The sequence below is a fragment of the Rhinolophus sinicus genome, linkage group LG04, assembly GCF_036562045.2.
Source record: "Rhinolophus sinicus isolate RSC01 linkage group LG04, ASM3656204v1, whole genome shotgun sequence".
NCBI lineage: Eukaryota > Metazoa > Chordata > Mammalia > Chiroptera > Rhinolophidae > Rhinolophus > Rhinolophus sinicus.
The window spans coordinates 45416510-45435913 of NC_133754.1; the positions used below are offsets into that span (position 1 = coordinate 45416510).

Consider the following 19404-nt stretch of genomic DNA (forward strand, 5'->3'; position numbering starts at 1 on the left):
GGCGCAGGCTGTGGCTGCCCAGGGAAGCCCGGTCTGGGGTCCGCCAAAATCGGCGGGGCGCGCCTACACCCTTCTCGGGCCTCCCGTTGCTCCACGGCCCGCCTCTCACCCCACACTGGTGGCACAAGGGGCCATCGCGGTTGGATTTCCCGGTCAGGGAACCAAAATGTTGCGGAAAAGCGGCGAGGACCGAGAAACTCAAGCGGCTCCCAGAGGGCAAGGAGAACTCAGCTTTATTACACTAGTGGGCCCAGTGGGATTGTTCCCAAAGAACTGAGCACTGACTGGGGTCAGGTGCTTTGTTTTATATGTTTAGGCCTCCAGGTTGGGAGGGAAATCTGGCCGGGGTGCCAGGGAGATCCGTCCCTAGCAGCTTTGATCCCTCAACTTTGTTTTGACAGGGAGGCCTCTAACTATGGTGCCTGCAGGAGACAGCTCTGATAAGGAGGGAGGAGGAGGGGGATTGAGCTCTTAAGGGGGCCTGCAGGAAAAACTGTCCCCACAGTATGATTCCACTTCTATAAGGTACGTAGTCAAATTCATAGACACAGAAAGTAGAATGGTGGTTGCCTGGGGCTGAGGGGAGGAGAAATGGGGAGTTGTTGTGTAATGGGTAAAGAGTTTCTGTTTTGCAAGATGAAGTATTAGGTTGGTGCAAAAGTAATTGCACTTTAAAAGGTTAAAAAAAAAAATTGCAAAAACCGCAATTACTTTTGCACCAATCTAATAGTTCTGGAGATCTGTTGTACAACAATGTGAATATACTTAACACTACTGAACTGTACACTTAAAAATAGTTAAGATGGTAAATTTTATGTTGTGGGTTTTTTGTTTTTATTTTACCACAATTAAAAGTGAGAACATTATTTCTTTTAAATGATGTAACTTGTAAGCTGTCATTATAATGCAGGGTCATCATACTGAGTAATTATGAACCGAGCTACAGATAGAGCTATGCAGTTTGCTGCACAGAGCCGAATCCATATTAAGCTTCAGGAGTAACTCTAGAGCCTGCTTTCTTGAATAAAAATCTGGGATTTTTTAGGAGTCAGCTGCTAAAGGAAAAAGTAGAATTTGACATCTTTCATATATTTGCTATTAGCATTGGAGAATTATAAAATGTTAAAGCTGGAAGGAACTTGCAAATTACACTTCGAAGTTTAAGAAAGCGAAATTTAGACTTTAATCAAATGAAATGATTCGCCTAAGATCATACAGATAGTAATTATGAGAAGGGCTGGAAAGAGAAACGGTCTCCTGGCTTCCTCTCCAACGCTGGTATACAATGGACTTAGCCCTCTAGAATTCCTCACCTCTGAACTGCACTGTTCAATATGCTGCCAGCAGGGGGCAGCATGTGTATTAGTCTGGTATTCTAAAGCCCCAGATTTAAGGCCCAATATATTATACTATCTCTTCCGCCTATGCCCCCAAAATATATGTGCATATTTATAAGACTTTATTAATATCAATAAGCATAAACTTTAAATAATATCCATAACTTTTTAAACAACAAAAACTTGGGTTCATCCTTTCTAATCCTTCAACATTTTTTTTTTCATTCCAATCCTAATTGATGTAAGGGTCAATTAATATGTTAGTTTTAAACCAAAAATGCCTTAACCACAGAAATCTATCCCATTTCTTTCCATTTTGAACCAAATTTTCCTAGTTGACCAGGTCTGTGAGGCTTCAGACCACAGCAACCTCAAGCCCCTCTGGCAATTTGTCCTCAATACTCCTTTCAGGGTCAGGCTTAGTTTTTCTTTCAAATGTCCCTATGGTACAAAGGAAGGTCTGTCAATAGGTCTAGCCCTCCAGCAACTTTTCAGAAGCAAAACCAAAGAGAGTCTAGTCACAGAGTAAAACCTCTATGGACACCATTCTTCCAATTAGATGACAGTAATTTCAACTCTGTTTTGAAATGAAACACTACCAACCCGAAGCTGAAACCACAGCAGCTAATGGGTAAGACTTGAATTTAAAGACAGGCCCTCCCAGCATGACTTTGTGCACCTGACACTTTCACAGTTTCATCTAACGTGACGGTTAAGGGATGAGAACATTAGCAGTGACATTTTGGTAATTCATCCAGGAGTCAACTCCATACTTTTAAGCAATAGTGACCGTGGTCCCTAAATCATCCAAAGAGACACACATGATCTTTATTTCACAAACAGAAATTTCAAATTTTTTTTTTCTTCAACATGCTTTAATAAGGAAAAAGGTATTCAAATACAAGCTTTTACTACTGCCTCAGACACATGGGAGCAGTCCATTTTAAGACTAGTTAAGAGACATCAAAGAAATTATTCTCGGCTTATATCCATTTGCTCTCATGTAACTAACTAGTCACCGATTACTCAATTCCAGCATAAAACTAACGGCAAAAGCAATTACGGCACTACTGGTTACTAATGGTAAAACAGGAGCGAGACTTGCACAAGGTACAGATAATAAATTAATTACTACAAAATGCATCATGCATTCAAATACCATTCTGCAATCCTTTGCCAAATATGATGTGTCAACTGATGAGATTTAAGAAAGACTCCGATCTATATAATATTTTGGTTTTAATTTTTTTCCAATATAGAATATTTACCATATTGAAATGTAGACTATCACCAGAAAACCAGAAATATTTATTTATAACAGGTCTATAAAATAAATTTGATTCAGTAATTTATTCAAGAATTAAAAACAATTTGTTATAGTACCCAAAAAACTGAAATCAAATAATTAAAATTAAAAACAACAAACCTATTAGGATGGCTCAAATGAAAAGAAAAAAGACAAAAAAAAGAACCTGACAATATCAAGTGCTGAGAAGGACATGGAGCAACTGGAACTCTCACACACTGGTGGTCGGCATACAAATGATGGGGAACAGCCACTCAGGAAAACAGTTTGGCAGTTCCTTATAAAGTTAAACAGACACTTACCATATGACCCAGCCATCCCACTCCTGGGGATCTGCCCTAAAAAGATGAATACTTTTGATCAAATAAAAATCTATATACAAATGTTTACAGCAGCTCTATTCATCATCACCAAAAACCGTAAAGAATCCAAATGTCCTTCAACAGTGATTGGATACATGAACTGTGATACGCCCACGAGATGGAATACCATTCAGCAATCAGGATACACACATGGATGAATCTCAAAGACATCTGAGTGAAAGAAGCCAGTCTCAAAGGTTCTATATATAATTTCATTTATGTGACATTCTGGAAAAGGCAAAACTTATAAAGATGGAGACTAGGTCAAAGGTTGTATGGGATTGAGGGAGGTTAGGGTTTGACTACAGGAGACAGAATGAGGGAGAGCTTGTTTTGTTTTGTTTTCTGGGGTTTTTGGTGATGGAACTGATCTGTAGCGGGACTATGATGATGGCTACATGAATCAATCAATTTTAAAACTCATAGAATTATACAACAAAAAAGGTTAATTTTACTTTATGTAAATTCAAATAATAATAAGGAATGAAAGAACGAGAGCATGCAACTACTCTAAAACGAGTTAAAAATAAAAGGTAAGAATAAGAGCTCTGAAGCTACATCAATAATTATTATTAAAAGACACTTAAGAGAGCTACGAACCAAATATAACAAATGGGCTTTGTTTTGATGCTGATTTGAATAAACCACAGATGTTTTTTAGACAATTGGGGAAATGTGAATACAGTATTAGATGGTTATTAAGGATATTTTGTTCATTTTTAGGTAGGACTGTAGTTATGTGAAAACTAAACTTTTAAACAAAATCATACTAAAATGTTTAGAGGTGGAATGGTATGATTTATAGTACTTGCTTCAAAATTATCCAGAAGCAAGCAAACAAACAAAAACTCAAACAAAGGGGGGTGTGGTGGAGGGAGACGGGCAAATGGAAGAAGTATGGCAAAGCCAGGATAGTGCATGATGTCTGACACTGTGCTGCTATATGAGGGCTCACTGCACTCTATTTTTCAGTATGGCTCCAAATGTTTAAAATTAAATGCTGAGAGAGAAAAATACCACTGACTTAGTCTTCATAAATACTCCCAAGAATGCCATCTAACTGTTCTTTATTCATTTATAAGATATACTGATTTCCCCTTATGATTTTCATTAGGCTTTGATAATTTGCATATAACCTTACAGAAAACCAAATCAAGGAAGAAAGAGTAATTCACAGTAGGCAGTTGTGATTCTTATCAAAAATAATGGCTTAAAGAATGCTTTTCAAACCTCATTTAGTGCTCATAAATTAGTAAAACCATCATGAGATGTAGAAATATTAATAATTTTCATTAGCTTATCTGCTGCATACTCTAAAATACAGATGATACTAACAGGAAGGGGTAATTAACACTCAAAAAGTTTAAAAGCACATGTAGTAACCTGAACAAATGGACAAGAGAACAGCATAATATGAAAAGCATCTCTCTAATTTAGTCTCCCTCACTCTTAACTTACTCTGGCGTAACTCAAAATGTCAGAATTCTATAAAAACACTCCCAACTAATTGGAAATGAGTTCTTTTTAAAGGCTGCTTATTATGTAGAAGAAACTATTGGGCAATCAGAATGAGGATGGCCCAGTTCTCACCTAATCAGCATTAATAGATGAGAAAATACTAAACATTTTAGTATGTATTTTGTTTAAAATATTCCAACAGTGTTTAAGGCTAGAGAGCAAAAACAATTACACAGGTAAAAATAACGCAAAAAACTAACAGGTAAAATAGCCGCAGCAGCAAAAAAACCTATCAGGGTGCAAAGACAGGAGTGTGCTGTGGGGAAGATGGGGGTATACATACCGTGTTCCCCGAAAATAAGACCTAACCGGAAAAATAAGCACTAGCATGATTTTTCAGGAGGACATCCCCTGAACATAAGCCCTAATGGGTCTTTTGGAGCAAAACTTAATATAAGACCCGGTCTTATTTTCGGGGAAACACGGTAGGAGTGAATCAAAGAAGGGTTCAGTCGAGCTCTGAAGAGCAGGTGACATTTCACACACGAAGCCAATGTCCCGTCACTCAGAAGCCTTGCTTACCAATGCTGAGGAAGGAGGGGGCAAGAGTCCAGAGCACAGTCTAGAGCGGAGTCACCCCTCAGCATGGACGAGCAATGGAAACAGGCTCCGAGAATGATTACACCTGTGGTAACGCATCTGACTGTCCCCAAACGTCAGGAGAGCAGCCCTGAATCTGCAGTGGCATGTACTAAATGCATTACAAGGTGAGGTGACTGTATAAAGCCCCCTCGCTCCCCAAAGATGCCCATGTCCTAATCCCCAGAACCTGTGAACACTTTAGCTTGCCTGGCACAAGGGACTTTACAGATGTGATTAAGGGCCTTGAGATCCAGAAATTATCCTGGATTATCCAACTGGGCCCAGTCTAACCACATGAGTCCTTAAAAGTGGAGGAGCTTTCCTGGCTCAGGGCAGAGAGGTATGCAGACCTGTGACCATAGCAGAAGGGTTCCAAAGGGATGCCATGTGCCTATCTTTCAAGGTGGAGGCAAGGGGTCAATAAGCCAAAGAATTCGGGCAGAAAGCAGGTTCTCCTCTACGGCCTACAGGCGGGACACAGCCCAGCTGATGCCTTCATTTCAGCTCAGTGAGATCTGGCAGCACTAGGAAATGAATATGAAATCAGACAGGCTTCTCCCAGTCATGAGGCCTTGTTCCCGTGTCCTTTCTCTACTGCCCCCTTCCCCTCTCACTTCACCAATGAGAAGGACTAAAAGATGTGATCTTCCTCATCTCATATCTCCAGACCCTACTTAAGCAGCCCAGGAGAGGTCACGATGCCTAGCCATACATTCTCTGACCACCTACACCTCCCCACCTTAGCCCTTGCTAGTTTGCGATTATTCTCTTCTTTAGAGTTTACATTTACTGAGCAAATACTAAATGCCAAGCACCATGTACAGGATTGTTTATAGGTTTTCTCACTCAATCCCCCAACAACCCTATCAGCTAGACATGATTGTTATGCCCATTTTTTAAATTAAAAAGTTCAAAATCTCCCGGCTAGTAAATGACAGAGGCAGGATTTGAAGCCAGGCAGTCGGACTCGGGAGTTGGTCCCATTAACCATGACAGTATTTATCTCTTAAGTGAGAAATTTAGGTTCCAAGATTTTGTACATTTGTTAACACAATACGTCCAGTCTTTAGCAGAGAGACAATAGTTGCTGAATATGAACAAAAGGGACAAAGATAGTTTCTCCCTACTATTCTTTTTATAAAAGTTTCTATTATGAGAAGTCAAATATATCTAAAAAGAGAATAATGATACAATTATCCCCCAAATACTCATTCCCAGCTTCAGGACTTATCAACATAGGGCCTATCTTAATGCCAGTATTTAATCAATTTTATATTATGTTATCTGGTAAAAATAGTTGCCTTCATTTCAATATTATTCTTTTTCAGAATCACATGTTCTTATCTCTCATCACTTGTTCATTTATCTATGTTAACACAAACTTTAAAAAAAATAATCTTGAAATGGCAGGTCTTTCTAAGCAAAACACAAAGCAAGGAAACTATAAAGGGGAGACTAGTATTTTCCCTATATAAAATTAAAATTTTTTGCAAAGCATAAGTATTGTAAACAGTAAAAAAAGGGGGGTGGAGGGGATAGTTCTAACATACTACATGACCAAACATTAGCATTCTCAGTGTATCAAGAATTCTTACAAATCAGTAAGAAGATAACCACATTCCAAAGGCATGTTGTCTGGAAAAATAGGTATAAGGATGAACAGTTTCACCTACTATAAGTGACCAAAAGACAAGCGCTTCCACCTGGCAATATTTATCAACATACTTTCTCTGGTGCTCTAGAGTTTAGGAGTAGCAAACATTATAGAACAAAGGAAAAAACAATTCTCACCTGTAAGTTTGTTTCTTCAAAACTGTGTGGGTCTGGAATCCAGCACCGTAGTAAATCTAAGAGTCTGAAAGGCTTTTGACTTCAGAATCCTTCCTAACAGGACACCTGGACGAGTGCTCTCATCACACAGCAGGAGAAAAGCCAACGGACCAGGTATCCAGTTCTCGGTCCTGCTGGGCAGGTGAGATGACGAGATAAGTGAAGAAAGACAAATGTTTAAGTGACAAGGGGATTAAAAACAAAACCAAATCACCCAATCCTGTTGGAAGGCATCTCAGGCCCTGGGTGGGGGCCCAAGGTGGGAAGGAAAAATGGGAAAATGAGGTGTGGCAGCCCCCCCACAGGATACCTTCAAGAGAAGAAAGTTCCCATTGACCTGGGGGGGGGGGGGGCGGCGGCTCAAAGTTCTCAGCCTCCTTGAGAAATAGCAGCTACATCCTCTCCTTCAAGTAAGGAAAATAAGATAAGAAAAGAAAAAAGTGTATTCTCAGCCATCAGACAAAGACGACTTGAGAAAAAATGATCTTCCTGGATTAAGGTTTCCCAGTCTCTTAAAGTCATAAATTTATACTGAAAAAAATTCAAACCACATCTGACGTATACTGGTCAAAAATGGTGAACCTGAACCTAATTAAGCCTTTAGATCTAACTTCCAGCTTACAGAAAATATAGGACAGGGCATAGAGGAGCAAGCTAAACCATACTATATAAGGAGTTAAATAAATCCAGAACGTGAGGCAACCAGTCGACACCAATAAATCATTGACATTAAAGAAACCCACGGGGACTGCTTTAGACAACAGTCTCCGCAAACTATGGCCCTCACGTGCAGCCCACCAGCGGAGTTTAAGACAAAAAACTTTGAAAACAAAATTTTATTGGAACACAGCCACGCTAATTCATTTACATATCGTCTATGGCTACCTTTGCAGGCCAAGGCAGCTGAGTAGTTGCAAGAGAGACCACATGGCCTGCAAAGTCTGAGAGTTAATGTTGGGCCCTTTCCAGAAAAAGTTTGCCAGACCCCTATCCTAGATGAAAAGACGTTTGCTCCATGCTTGGATTCCAATTCACACAAACCAACAGAAAGAGTAAGTGAATTTCTGGAGCAATCAGGGAAATTTGACTGTGGATTGGGTTTTAGAAAACATTAAGCAGTTATTGTCAATTTGATTAAGAGGTGACAATAGTATTTTGGTTACAAAAGAAAATGCCTCTTTTTTCAGAGATGCCTACTGCACATTATTTAGGGATGAAATATTATGTTGCTGGAATTTAAATTGCTTCAACAACAAAATGCAGCAGCACATATGGCCAATAAGAGAAACTTTTAACAGAAACTTTTAACAAACTGTTAAATCTACTTAGTGGACATATGAAAGTTCATTGTACTATTAGGTTGGTGCAAATGTTAATTGCGGTATAAAAGGTTAAAAACAATTGCAAACCGCAATTACTTTTGCACCAACCTAATACTATTTCTGTTTTTGTGTTTGCTTTAATTTAAAACAAACAGAACATTGATCAAAAAGTTGAGTTTATTGCCAGACAGCCTCTCTCCAGGCACACCTCCCACCCCATCCCTCCTTATACTGAGTCCAGCCTCAGCGTATCACGTGCTTTCCTATCTCTAAACGAGGTTACATTTTAAACTTATCTTTGCTCACCGTGCCTGCCACCAAGAATGCCCCATTCCACTCCTCCGCCTATTAAAACTACTATCTGCTCAAGGTCCAGTGCAAATGTGACCTTCCCCGAGTCCTCCTGTGAGATTTCATCTCTGCTCCAACTGCCCCTTTGACATTCATTCCATCCTTCTGAACATTTTAGCTATTTACCACGTCTGGTACCTCATAATGCCATACAAATCCCAAGACTTTTAGTAACCGGGTCTTTTCTGTAAACTCATTGGAGGGGTGTAACAGAGTAAGCGCTGCCTACACAGGGCTCAGGTCCAATCTAAACAAGGCTTTCTTGCCCTGAGCAGTTTCACTGACAAGAGAGACACTTGCAATTAATGAATGAGTTCCTATTAACTGATGCTCTCTTACTAAAATCTCTAATAGCTAAGATTTACTCATGACAGAAGAATGTTCTGGAGAAGACTGCTAAGATCGCTTAATTTTGTCCCCTTATGGACACCTTTCCTTGGGACCTGTCCCTCTGCAAACACTGCTGCCTGCATTTCCTTGCCAGCCTGTAGGGGTGCCCCACAGCCTTATAAAAGCCCTGTTAATTGTGGGTACAAAGCCTTTCAATGACTGCACTTGGAACAGCTGACATGGGTTGGAACTTGCAAGAGCTCTTACTACTAGATAAAATAGAGGAAAATGAGCAGGTAATCTTAAAACTGAAACAGTATCAGTTTCTATCCCTGTTTTAGTCTATTCCCTGCTGCCCATGATCTAAGGCCAGCATGAATAACCACCCTCTGGACCAGTGTTAGTAGTCAGAACCCTCATTAGCAAGGTCAACTGGTCCAAAATATTTCCAAACCAAAATCCACCAATTAGAAAATTTAACTTTGCAAACTCAGCTTTTGAAATACAAATGCTTTCTACCAGGTAATCTGTTTAGGAGCTCCCAGTTTCTCCTGGGAGTCAGTTCAGGAAAACAAAGCATTTGGGAAAAGGAGGGCAAACTGCAGGAGCTCTTCATATTAGCATTTCAATCAATTGAATGAGACTGAGGGAGACAGTCTTCAGTTAGAGGGAAAAGTACAGAAGGACGTGTGTGTTTAAGACCCACACTTTACATAGGTCAATCCAACTAACTGGAGATACCCTTTAGTTTTTAATACAGATTTCTCCCGGGGATATTTAGTACAATGAATAACCTGCTTTAAAAAAAATGGCTACAAGTCCCATGAATTTTCTTATCAGTTCAATATTAACAAAGTAAGCCTGGCAGCAAGGAGGTGTGTATAAAAAGAAAAAAACGCACTTATTTAGGGTTTCCACTGCAATTGTGGTGTTAATCTTTGGCCAACAAAGTGAAACAGTAACAACCATATTTTGTAATCAAGGCAGTAAGAGCAATTGTTCCAAAATTTCAGATGTGTCACTAACGGCTCCAAAGAAAACTAAGCTCATAAACTGGCAAATGCTAGAAGTTTTGAGTTTTCTGTTTGTTGTTTGTTTCTGTAGCTTTTGGTCTTCTCACAACCAGGAAGCTCTAAAATTAAAAACAATTCTGAAAAGTGTTAAGCGTCAGTCACTGAGCAATCCTTTTAGAACTACCTTCTGAAGGGTGTCTACACCCGAAAGCGGCTCCTAACTTTGCTCTCGCCCATTCGGGCAGTGGCGGCCGCTTCACGCTGCGTGGAGCCCATCGGTGAACGCGCCTAACGGCCCAGTGTCCCGTCCGCTCCCAGACTGTCCCGCAGGCCGCCGGCGTCCCCTTCCCGGCCCAGGCTCCCTCCTCCTGCGGGCCCCGGACTCAGCCTCCGCGCAACGCGCCGCGCAGGTAGAGACAGCCCGATTCCAGGAGCGGAAAAGATGGGTACAGGGGTGGGGACGGCTCCCGGTCCTTGGTGTGGCCCGCACCCACCCCCTCACCTTTCACAGAGCGCGGCGCCGAAAGAGAGATCGGGCGGGGGCGGCCGAACGGAAATTACGGGCACAGACTGGCGCAGCCGCCCCGATGAGGCCGCCCCCAGCGGCGCCCCCTGGAGGCGGGACGCGGTAGCAGCCCACCCCGGCCATGCAGGTGTCTGGCCCGCTCCTGAGCCATGCGCACACCTGGGGCACCCCGCTGCAAACAGGTACGCTTTAACACTTCCCACCTGCGTGCTCATGGCCCGCCTCGACTCTGTGTTGGACCCAGACACATCTGGGGACACGCCACATCAGACACACACACACACACACACACACACACACACACACACACTCTTTGAAATGATCCCACACCTGGGGGCTGGGCATGCATCCTGTAGAACCCACAACATATCACTGAGGCCTCCATAGTCAGTGCAGATACCATACTGGATACAGCTAATCATACAATTTTTTTTTTTTTTTTTTTAGTTGCAGGGGGCAGAGCCCACCATCCCTTGCAGGACTCGAGGAATTGAACCGGCAACCTTGTGGTTGAGAGCTCACTGGCCCATGTGGGAATCGAACCGGCAGCCTTCGGAGTTAGGAGCACAGAGCTCTAACCGCCTGAGCCACCGGGCCGGCCCCAAATCATATAATCTTGATACTGCCACATATTACCAATTCTCCCTTTTTAAATGAAACTGTGGTTGTAGGAGCCAATGGAAGAAATGATTTACTGTCTTCTGGCGCCTAAGACTAAAATTGAGCCCAGAAATCAGAGGAGTGAAGACCAAAAGCTTAAGGAGATTTTTTTCCCTAAAGACTTTGTTGATTCTTGGCTTAAGCAATGTTACTTTGGGGACTCAGGGGATGTGAATGACACAGATGGACTGAGGGCTACTTCTGTCCCTTCAAATGTGTAAGTAGTTATTAGACTAGCAATAATTCCCCTTAATCATTTTCTGCCACTTTCACTTTCTCATGTATGTGGACGAGTTGAAATCTTATTACAATCTGGTTTTTATTCAGACGTTTCCAATAATCCTGATGTGGCTATGTTTTGAACAGATATACAATTCCAAAAGAAATCTAAAAGCTCAGAGTCATAAGTCATAATTTTCACAGAATTCTTTCTTGGGAAGTTCATGATTAAATTGAAATACACAAAAAATCCTGTCTAGTGTATATATATTTTTTATATATTAGGTTTTACATTAGTTATTTATTTTATTTTATTTTATTGGGGAAGGTGAACAGGACTTTATTAGGGAACAGTGTGTACTTCCAGGCCTTTTTTCCAAGTCAAGTTGTTGTCCTTTCAATCTTAGTTGTGGAGGGTGCCATTCAGCTTCAAGTTGTTATCCTTTCAGTCTTAGTTGTGGAGGGCGCAGCTCAGCTCCAGGTCCAGTTGCCGTTGCTGGTTGCAGGGGGCACAGCCCACCATCCCTTGCGGGACTCCAACCGGCAACCTTGTGGTTGAGAGGACACGCTCCAACCAACTGAGCCATCCGGGAGGCAGCTCAGCTCAAGGTGCTGTGTTCAATCTTAGTTGCAGGGGGCGGAGCCCACCATCCCTTCCAGGACTGAGGAGTTGAACCAGCAACCTTGAGGTTGCAAGCCCATTGGCTCCCGTGGGAATCGAACTGGCAGCCTTCGGAGTTAGTAGCACGGAGCTCCAACCGCCTGAGCCACCCGGCCGGCCCTAGTGTATATTTTTAAAGAGTAGCAGTAATCATCTTTTTTGTCTAAGGGAAAAATGGTTGTGTTTTTATTTATTTATTTTCTTTTTTGAGGGAGGGAGATCATGTCAACAAAGGAAAGTGAGGCATATACATGAATAAATAATTCCTCTGGTAAAGGAAAATTAAAGATGGTGACAAGGTGGCAAGATGATGAGTGGTAAGGGCATTTACTGCCAGGTAAGGCTGGGAGAGACTGATCCAACATAGATTAGGCTCTGCGGGATGTCTTCCATTTAACTGTCAAAAAATAACTCATAGACAAAGAATTTAAAGCAGTAGTTTTCAAAATGTGGTCTCAGACCAGTAGCAGCAGCAGCACATGGGAATTTTAAAACGCAAACTCTCAGGTCCCACCCAGACCTATGAAACAGCAATTCCAGGGGAGGGCCCAGCGCTGTACATTTTAACAAGTGCTTCCGATGCCTTGTCAAGTTTGAGACCATGGATTATTGAAGATTTGCTCCAGTTATTCTCATAGTGTACTGTGTATGAGAATCAACTGAACATCTTGTCGAAAAATGCAGATTGTAGTTTGGGTACTCCGGAGTAGGATCGAGATTCCACAGGATTTACTTGTGTATTGCACACATGAGGGCACCGTCACTGTGAACAGAGCTGCCCAGCAAAGGCAGGGGGTGGGGAGGGTCTACTGTCAGAAAGGCAAAAGGCATATAGTTTCCTAAGGAAACTGATCATTAGTCAGTTTAGAAGAGTCCTTGTCTTGTCAATGTAGGATTGGTGGGTTACACAGGAACCTTTCGCAACTCAACTGCTCTGGTGGGTTTAGGAACTGAGATGATTCAAGGAGGCTGTCCTTGAATCCAAGTGTTACAGGTGAGTCACTCCCTGATAAAGGTTCTGCCTGCCATCAGCTTTTTTCTTCGTTGTGGTCTGTTGCTCTGCCATCTGTAATCTCTGACACCCTCCAGACTCAGGATCCTACAGCAAGCAAATCTCTATGCCAGGGTTCAAAGCTCAGCAAGCATTTGCTTTACCAACTCAAAGAATTTAAGCTAGCAAAATGTCTTTACCTGGAAATACCCAGTTCGGCCGTTTTTGTTATCTAAATCCGAGCAGGTAATTGCCAAGCTCTGTTTTCCAGACTTTGGTGTATTAATAAGGTAGATCCCTAATTTATAGTTGACTAAATGCACTGCTACTTAGTATTATGCAAAAGATGCCGGTCTTATGTCCTTCCCTACGCCTTCAGCACTGCAAATATCACACAACAGATGGGAACATATCTTCTGCATCTCTTGAAATTATAGTTACAAGTGAACAGAACAAGGAGACTATATAAGGAGCTTGAGGTCTAACTAAATAACATGATAAAATCTGCTGAAATATTTTCAAATTATTCTAGTAAATCATTTTTAAAAATCATCTTTGGCCATAAATAATCTGCAGCCTAAATCCAACCTACCACTTTTTTTGGTAAGGCTCATGAGCTAAGAATGAGATTTACATTTTTAAATGCTTGAAAAATAATCAAATGAAAATACGACACATGCAAATTATATGATATTCAAATTTCAGTGTCCGTAAATAAAGTTTTACTGAAAACACAGTTGCAATCATTCATTTATGTATTGTCTATAGTTGCCACCGAGACCGTGAGGCCCATAAAGCCTAAAATATTTACCATCTGCCCTTTGACAGAAAGGGTTTGTCTACCCTGCCCTATACTCTTTTGCTCCAACCTCTATTACAATCCCTACCTCCCATTCCATAATAGTTGATTTATATGACCATCAACTTACTGGACTGAATTTCATGAGGGCAGACCTGCATTCTTCATATGAGTTCCCAGCACTTCCCACTATAGTACATGGAATAGGTATTCAATAATATTTACTTAATTGAAGTTTACTTTTTGATCATTTAGTCTATGTAAATCAATACTAACTTAACAAAAAGGCTTCACAGTTAAACATAGGATTCATTAACTAGGCTAATTTAGAAAATGTTATGCAAAAAGTAATATATATATATATATATATATATTGCAAATAATTGGATTCCCTGCTTTCATTTCTAAACCTAGCTCTAAAAAATTGTTGTTTAATTTGAAAGCAGCAGGGTTACTTTTTCTCTTTTCATTCTGTCAAGTTATTTTACTTAATACAACAGGTCTCACTGCTAAACAATTTCCATGGCAAAGAAATTAATGAGCAGATAAAACCAACCTCATGAAGCTAAATTCATTCACATTAAACTCAATCTGGTATTTCTGGAATTAATGTTTTAAAGATAATGTGCACTGCTGTCAGATTATTTTAAAATAAGGCATTGACCTTTACTCCACAAAAGATGCAATATCTTTTCTAAAAAGTCTATGGAATTTTCCAAGCAATTGAAGTTGAGATAGTCTATGCTATTCTTGCACCTATTCTATAATTTTAGGAATAATAAAGACTGGACTGAAGCACTATGTGAGATTGTTTTATTAGTTTTGGGGAATAAATCCTTATTCATTAATAGGAGCACAATTGTAAGAACTCCCAGAAAAAGTAATCTGACAACCAAATATGCCATGCACCACAAAGAAAGCTAATTACATTGTAAAGAGGCCACAAACCCATCTCTAGCCCTGTAACATTGCTGCTCGTCTTCTTAAAACTAGGATCAAGTTATTTGGTCCTGCTCTCCAAACAGTAACTTTGTAAAGAAAATAATGCTTACCTGGTGCCTAGAAATGTAGACATTAAAAATGAAATGTAGCTTGGTTCCCATGAGCTGTCAATGTAGGAAATGAATACATATTAAGGGTTCTTATGTGCCTGGCACAGCACCCTTTTCTCATTGTATCCTTTACAGAGTAGTCTGAAGCAGGTATTAGCACTCAGATGAAATATGAAATATTCATATTGAGCTCCAAGGGGCTCAATAACCCACTCAAAGGAACACTGCCGTTAAACGAGAGTGCCAAGATTTGAATCCATATCCAGCTGAACTTAAAACTTGTGCTCTTTAATATGAGGGCTGAAGCAGGGAAGCTGGGTAGGATACTGTGAAATGTAGGTGATCTGGACTCATAGTTTCATATTTGAACCTCTTTGTAAAAAGTGCTATTTCCAATGAATAACCCTCTACGTGTTCTATCCGTTAAGAGCTTTTATATACATGATCACATTTGATCCTCACTCCTGCATTGTAAAGGCCAGGTAGAGAATTTCCTCTACTTTACAGATGCGATGACGAGGTTAGATGACTTGCCCAAGGTCATATGATTAGCATGTGGCCTGTCTTGGCCCAATGCCACTAATGGCCCAATGGTAACTAATCAGAGACTTCTAGCACAAGACTGTCATTGGACAAAGTCAGATTTATTGGCTTGTTGCAATGGGGAAGACAGCATATCAGAGAAACCCTGAGATGCCTCACCAAACAAAGATGAAGTTCAGAGATTTGGGGAAGCGAAGGAGGTTAGGTGGAATTTAAAGGAAATAAGTGTTTCAAAGGCTTGAGGCAACAGAGGGCTGTGTGCAAAGGTCCCACATCAGGTCTGGACAGCAAAATGGACTCAAAGTCCTGTGTCGTTGGAGACTAAAAGTCCTGATGTGGACAGGTGTATCTAGAAACCCTTTAACTGAAGCTCTCTACAGGGGCTTGCAACCAAGGCGGTGTGTCTATGACTTGGCCCCAATGTTTCATCCTTTCCGATGATTTCAAACAGCAATGTTTCTGATAGTCAATGCTTCTCAGTGAGTAAGAGAAAGCAGTCACCACCCCACCCCCCAGAAGGGCATTATTTGACACATTACAACTTCAGTTGTCATGGGAGAGATGTGGTTTCCTGTTCACTTTGCAGCTGTCCTAATCTGTGCTAGCTCAGCCTGATGAATGGCAGAGCACAGTAGTCTTTTCTCATTTTATCCTTTGAACAATAATATGAAGCAGTCTGAGCTACTTTTTTCTTTACCAGGCCGTATCAGGACTAGAAACCTTCAAAATATTTTATTTCCACAAGTGTGCTGGAATTTCAAACATTCTTACATTTCACAACAGATTTTTTAATGAGGATTTATATAAGCATCCCAACGCAGCTCATTTTTATAAATTTTTACAGTGCACTTCTGTACAGTATGAAATTTTACAGTATACAGTGTACAGTATAAGATGTAGTTTAAAAAAATGTTAAGCATCTAAAGATGTTTAAAGACCACTGGTTTAGTCCAACCCTCTCATTTCAGAGGTGAAATTAACAACAAAGCAACCAGCACCACCACCACCATTATTTTCATTAGAAGCAACTGAGGCATATAGTAATTGAGTTATTCCAGGTTGAACGGGAACTAACGGCAGGATTATAAATGTTTGTGTTTCATTGAATTATTGAGGATTAAAAAATGCTTTAGGCCTGTGAAGTTAGCTTTAGGATAGATCTCACACTCCTGATCTCTGTTCTTTCTACCTTATCACCTTGTTTGCTGATGTCTGCCCATTCCTGGACCAGTAATGTAAATGCTATCATCCATATACTTTATCAGAAAGTTCTAGAAATGAGCCATTTTGATAGTCCTCAAGATAAATCTCGTCTATTTATCATAATTAATGCTATCAAAATATAACTGCTGAGGCAAAATTGCTTTTAAGTAATGGATAAATGTGCAACTTAAATCTACAGGGGAAACATTTTCTCAAACACTTATTACAAGCAGAAAGCAGAAAGCTTTATTGGTCCTTGAAAAATGCCACATATTTAAAACTAAAATGATCAGATATGCAGGATGTTCAAGCCAGTTTCGATAAACAGTGTAGCAGTTTTAATGTACTTGTTAAACTAATCAGACTTAGAACATAAGTGATGAAATTTCTAATCTCAGGTTGTTTCTGGCTCATTTAATTACAGGATAAAAATTTCAAGGAAAGGGTTAGCCTACTTTCAATTATTTATTGAATGTTATCATATGCCAAGCACTGGTCTAGGGCTTTATATCCCTTTTCTCATTTAAACCTCCCAATAATTCTGTGGAAAAGGTAGTATTACCCCTGATTTTATAGATGAGGAAGCTGAGGTGCTGGATGACTAAGTTACTTGCTGTAATGGTTTCCTAGGGCTGCCACAAATTACCACAAACTGGGTGGCTTTAAACAACATAAACATTTTTCTGGAGGCCAGAAGTCCGAAATCAAGGTGAGGGCAGAGCCATGCTCCCACTGAAAGTTCGATGGGAGGATCCTTCCTTGTCTGATTCGGCCTCTGGTGGCTCCTGGTGTCCTTTGGCTTGTGGTAGCATCACTTCAATCTTTGCCTCCATTTTCCCATGGCCTCCTTTTCTCTGTGTTGTCTCCTCTTTTTACAAGATGCCAGTCATTGGATTTAGGGCCCATCCTAAATCTGGAATGATTTCCTCTCTCGATCCTTAACTGATTGTATCTGGAAAGACCCTATTTCCAAATACAGTCACATTCTGAAGTTCCAGGTAGATATAAATTTTGGGGGGACACTTAAATTTCAACTCACCACACTTGCCTAAGATGACATAACTGGTAAATGGAAGAATGGGATTCAAATCCAGGTGGAATACAGATTTTCCTTTCATATTCATTTGGGTGCTTTGTGCACCCAAATGCCAGCTATTTCCAGACAGCCACCAGAGAGTGACACAGCATATAGGATTTAGTGAAGATTTAAAGGCATGCATTGCACAGCAGTTCAGCCAATAATCTGAAAAACGCTGCCTCTCAAGTTCTTTTCACTCAGCATTGTTCTGGGGTCCCCAGCCTCCCCAGCATCTTTCTCATCTGTTGGGCAAAGCAATTTAGCAAGTGCCTTTGGATACCCGAGTCTCCCTTAGGATGTCTCTTTCATACCAGCACATCTTATCATAACTTTATTACAAACACATCCATGGCTCTCTTGACTAAAGGTTTTTCTATGATGTCATATGTATTCCTTTAGAAAAAAATATTTCAAATAATGCAGAGATTTGTAAAGCAGAAGGTGAAAAGTTTCTTTCCTCCCCATCTCTTATTACTCAAAAAAAGCCAATGTTAAGATAAACCAATTTCTACATGTTTAAAGAAAAGATTGGAATATGAAAAAACAAGTGAAGAGGCTTAATATATGAGAGCATTTTCTTGGCTCCTGTCTCCATTCTCTTTCCTTGTCTGTTTCATTCCAACCAAACTGTCCCACATGAAGCCCTTGTTCCTTCTACTTGAAACTAGAGATCAGCTGGCTGATCTGTGTTTTCTAAGAAACGTTATCCTAAAAGAGGTCGCAACGAAAATTAATATCTTCTTGGTAGAATTTAGAAGTAGGAGAGACCATTTAAGACAAGACTGTGTGAGATTTTAAAATGAGGCTGTAATATTCAATAACCATAATTAATATTTATTAATGAATATTTCAAGTAATATTAAATGTCTTTCTTTACTGAAAATCAGGGTTTCTCAACTCTTGGAATCTTTTATGTAGGTCAACAGGGTAACTGCATCCGTTTCCCCATAACTATATACAATATGGCTGACCCTTCAATGGAGTTTGTGTCTCAGTAGAACTCTTCATTTCCCCTGGATGCTTGGAAAAGCTTTTACAATAAATGAGGCCCAAAGGTGAAGGCAGAGGCAACTGAATCAATATCTGTTTCTATGAAGTAGCCAGAAAATTCTACTTTATTCTGTTTCATTGCCTCCAGGAGAAAAAAAACAGATTCAGCAAATGATGGAGAATTTTGAACATAGAAGGAAAGAAATGTTCTGACAACCTGTGATTCTTGGACAGCTGCAAATGTGAAAGTTGTGTATGAGTGACCAGAGGGCCTAGTGACTTCCTGAGAAGTCCGCTGGAGAGGGGACTGGTAACAATGCTTAGTCCTAGATGTCTACACCAGCATGCCCAACCTGGGTACATAGTAAGACTAAGGTAACCTAAACTGTAAGCTTCCCAACGGCAGGAATCCCATCTGTTTTCATTTTCTATCGTATCCACAGCAGCTAACACACTGCTAGTACACAATCAGTGCTCAAGAAAATATTTTGATAAAAGTAATAACATAAGAGTAGCGTGAGGGATCCTGTGATGGAACTGTTCTGTATCTTGACTGTGGGGACCACACGGATCTACACACGTGATAAACACTGCACAGAGCTAAACACTCAAATGAGTACATGTAAGACTGGTGATTCTGAATAAAGATGGTGGATGTGTCAATGTCAGTTTCCTGGCTGTTGATAACGTCTCATAGTTATGCAAGATGTTGCTATTGGAGGAAACTGGGT

General features: G+C 40.4%; 1 protein-coding gene across 10 annotated transcripts in view; it reads right to left on the reverse strand.

Moving 5' to 3' along the window:
• GGACT (gamma-glutamylamine cyclotransferase) overlaps positions 1–10565 on the reverse strand; it is a 60683-nt gene extending 50118 nt beyond the window's left edge. For 6 of the 10 annotated variants that reach the window (XR_012495477.1, XR_012495480.1, XR_012495483.1 and 3 more), the window contains exons 1-2: positions 10454–10565; positions 6897–7066 (exon numbers count right to left, since the gene is read on the reverse strand). Coding sequence is in view for 2 of the 10 variants with exons in the window: in XM_019754208.2 (XP_019609767.1) it covers positions 2946–2961 (16 nt within the window). In the remaining 8 variants the exon portion in view is untranslated. The other 4 variants (XR_012495479.1, XM_019754208.2, XM_019754209.2 and 1 more) reach the window with 3 other exon arrangements.
• Between the last annotated feature and the right edge of the window lie 8839 nt (positions 10566–19404).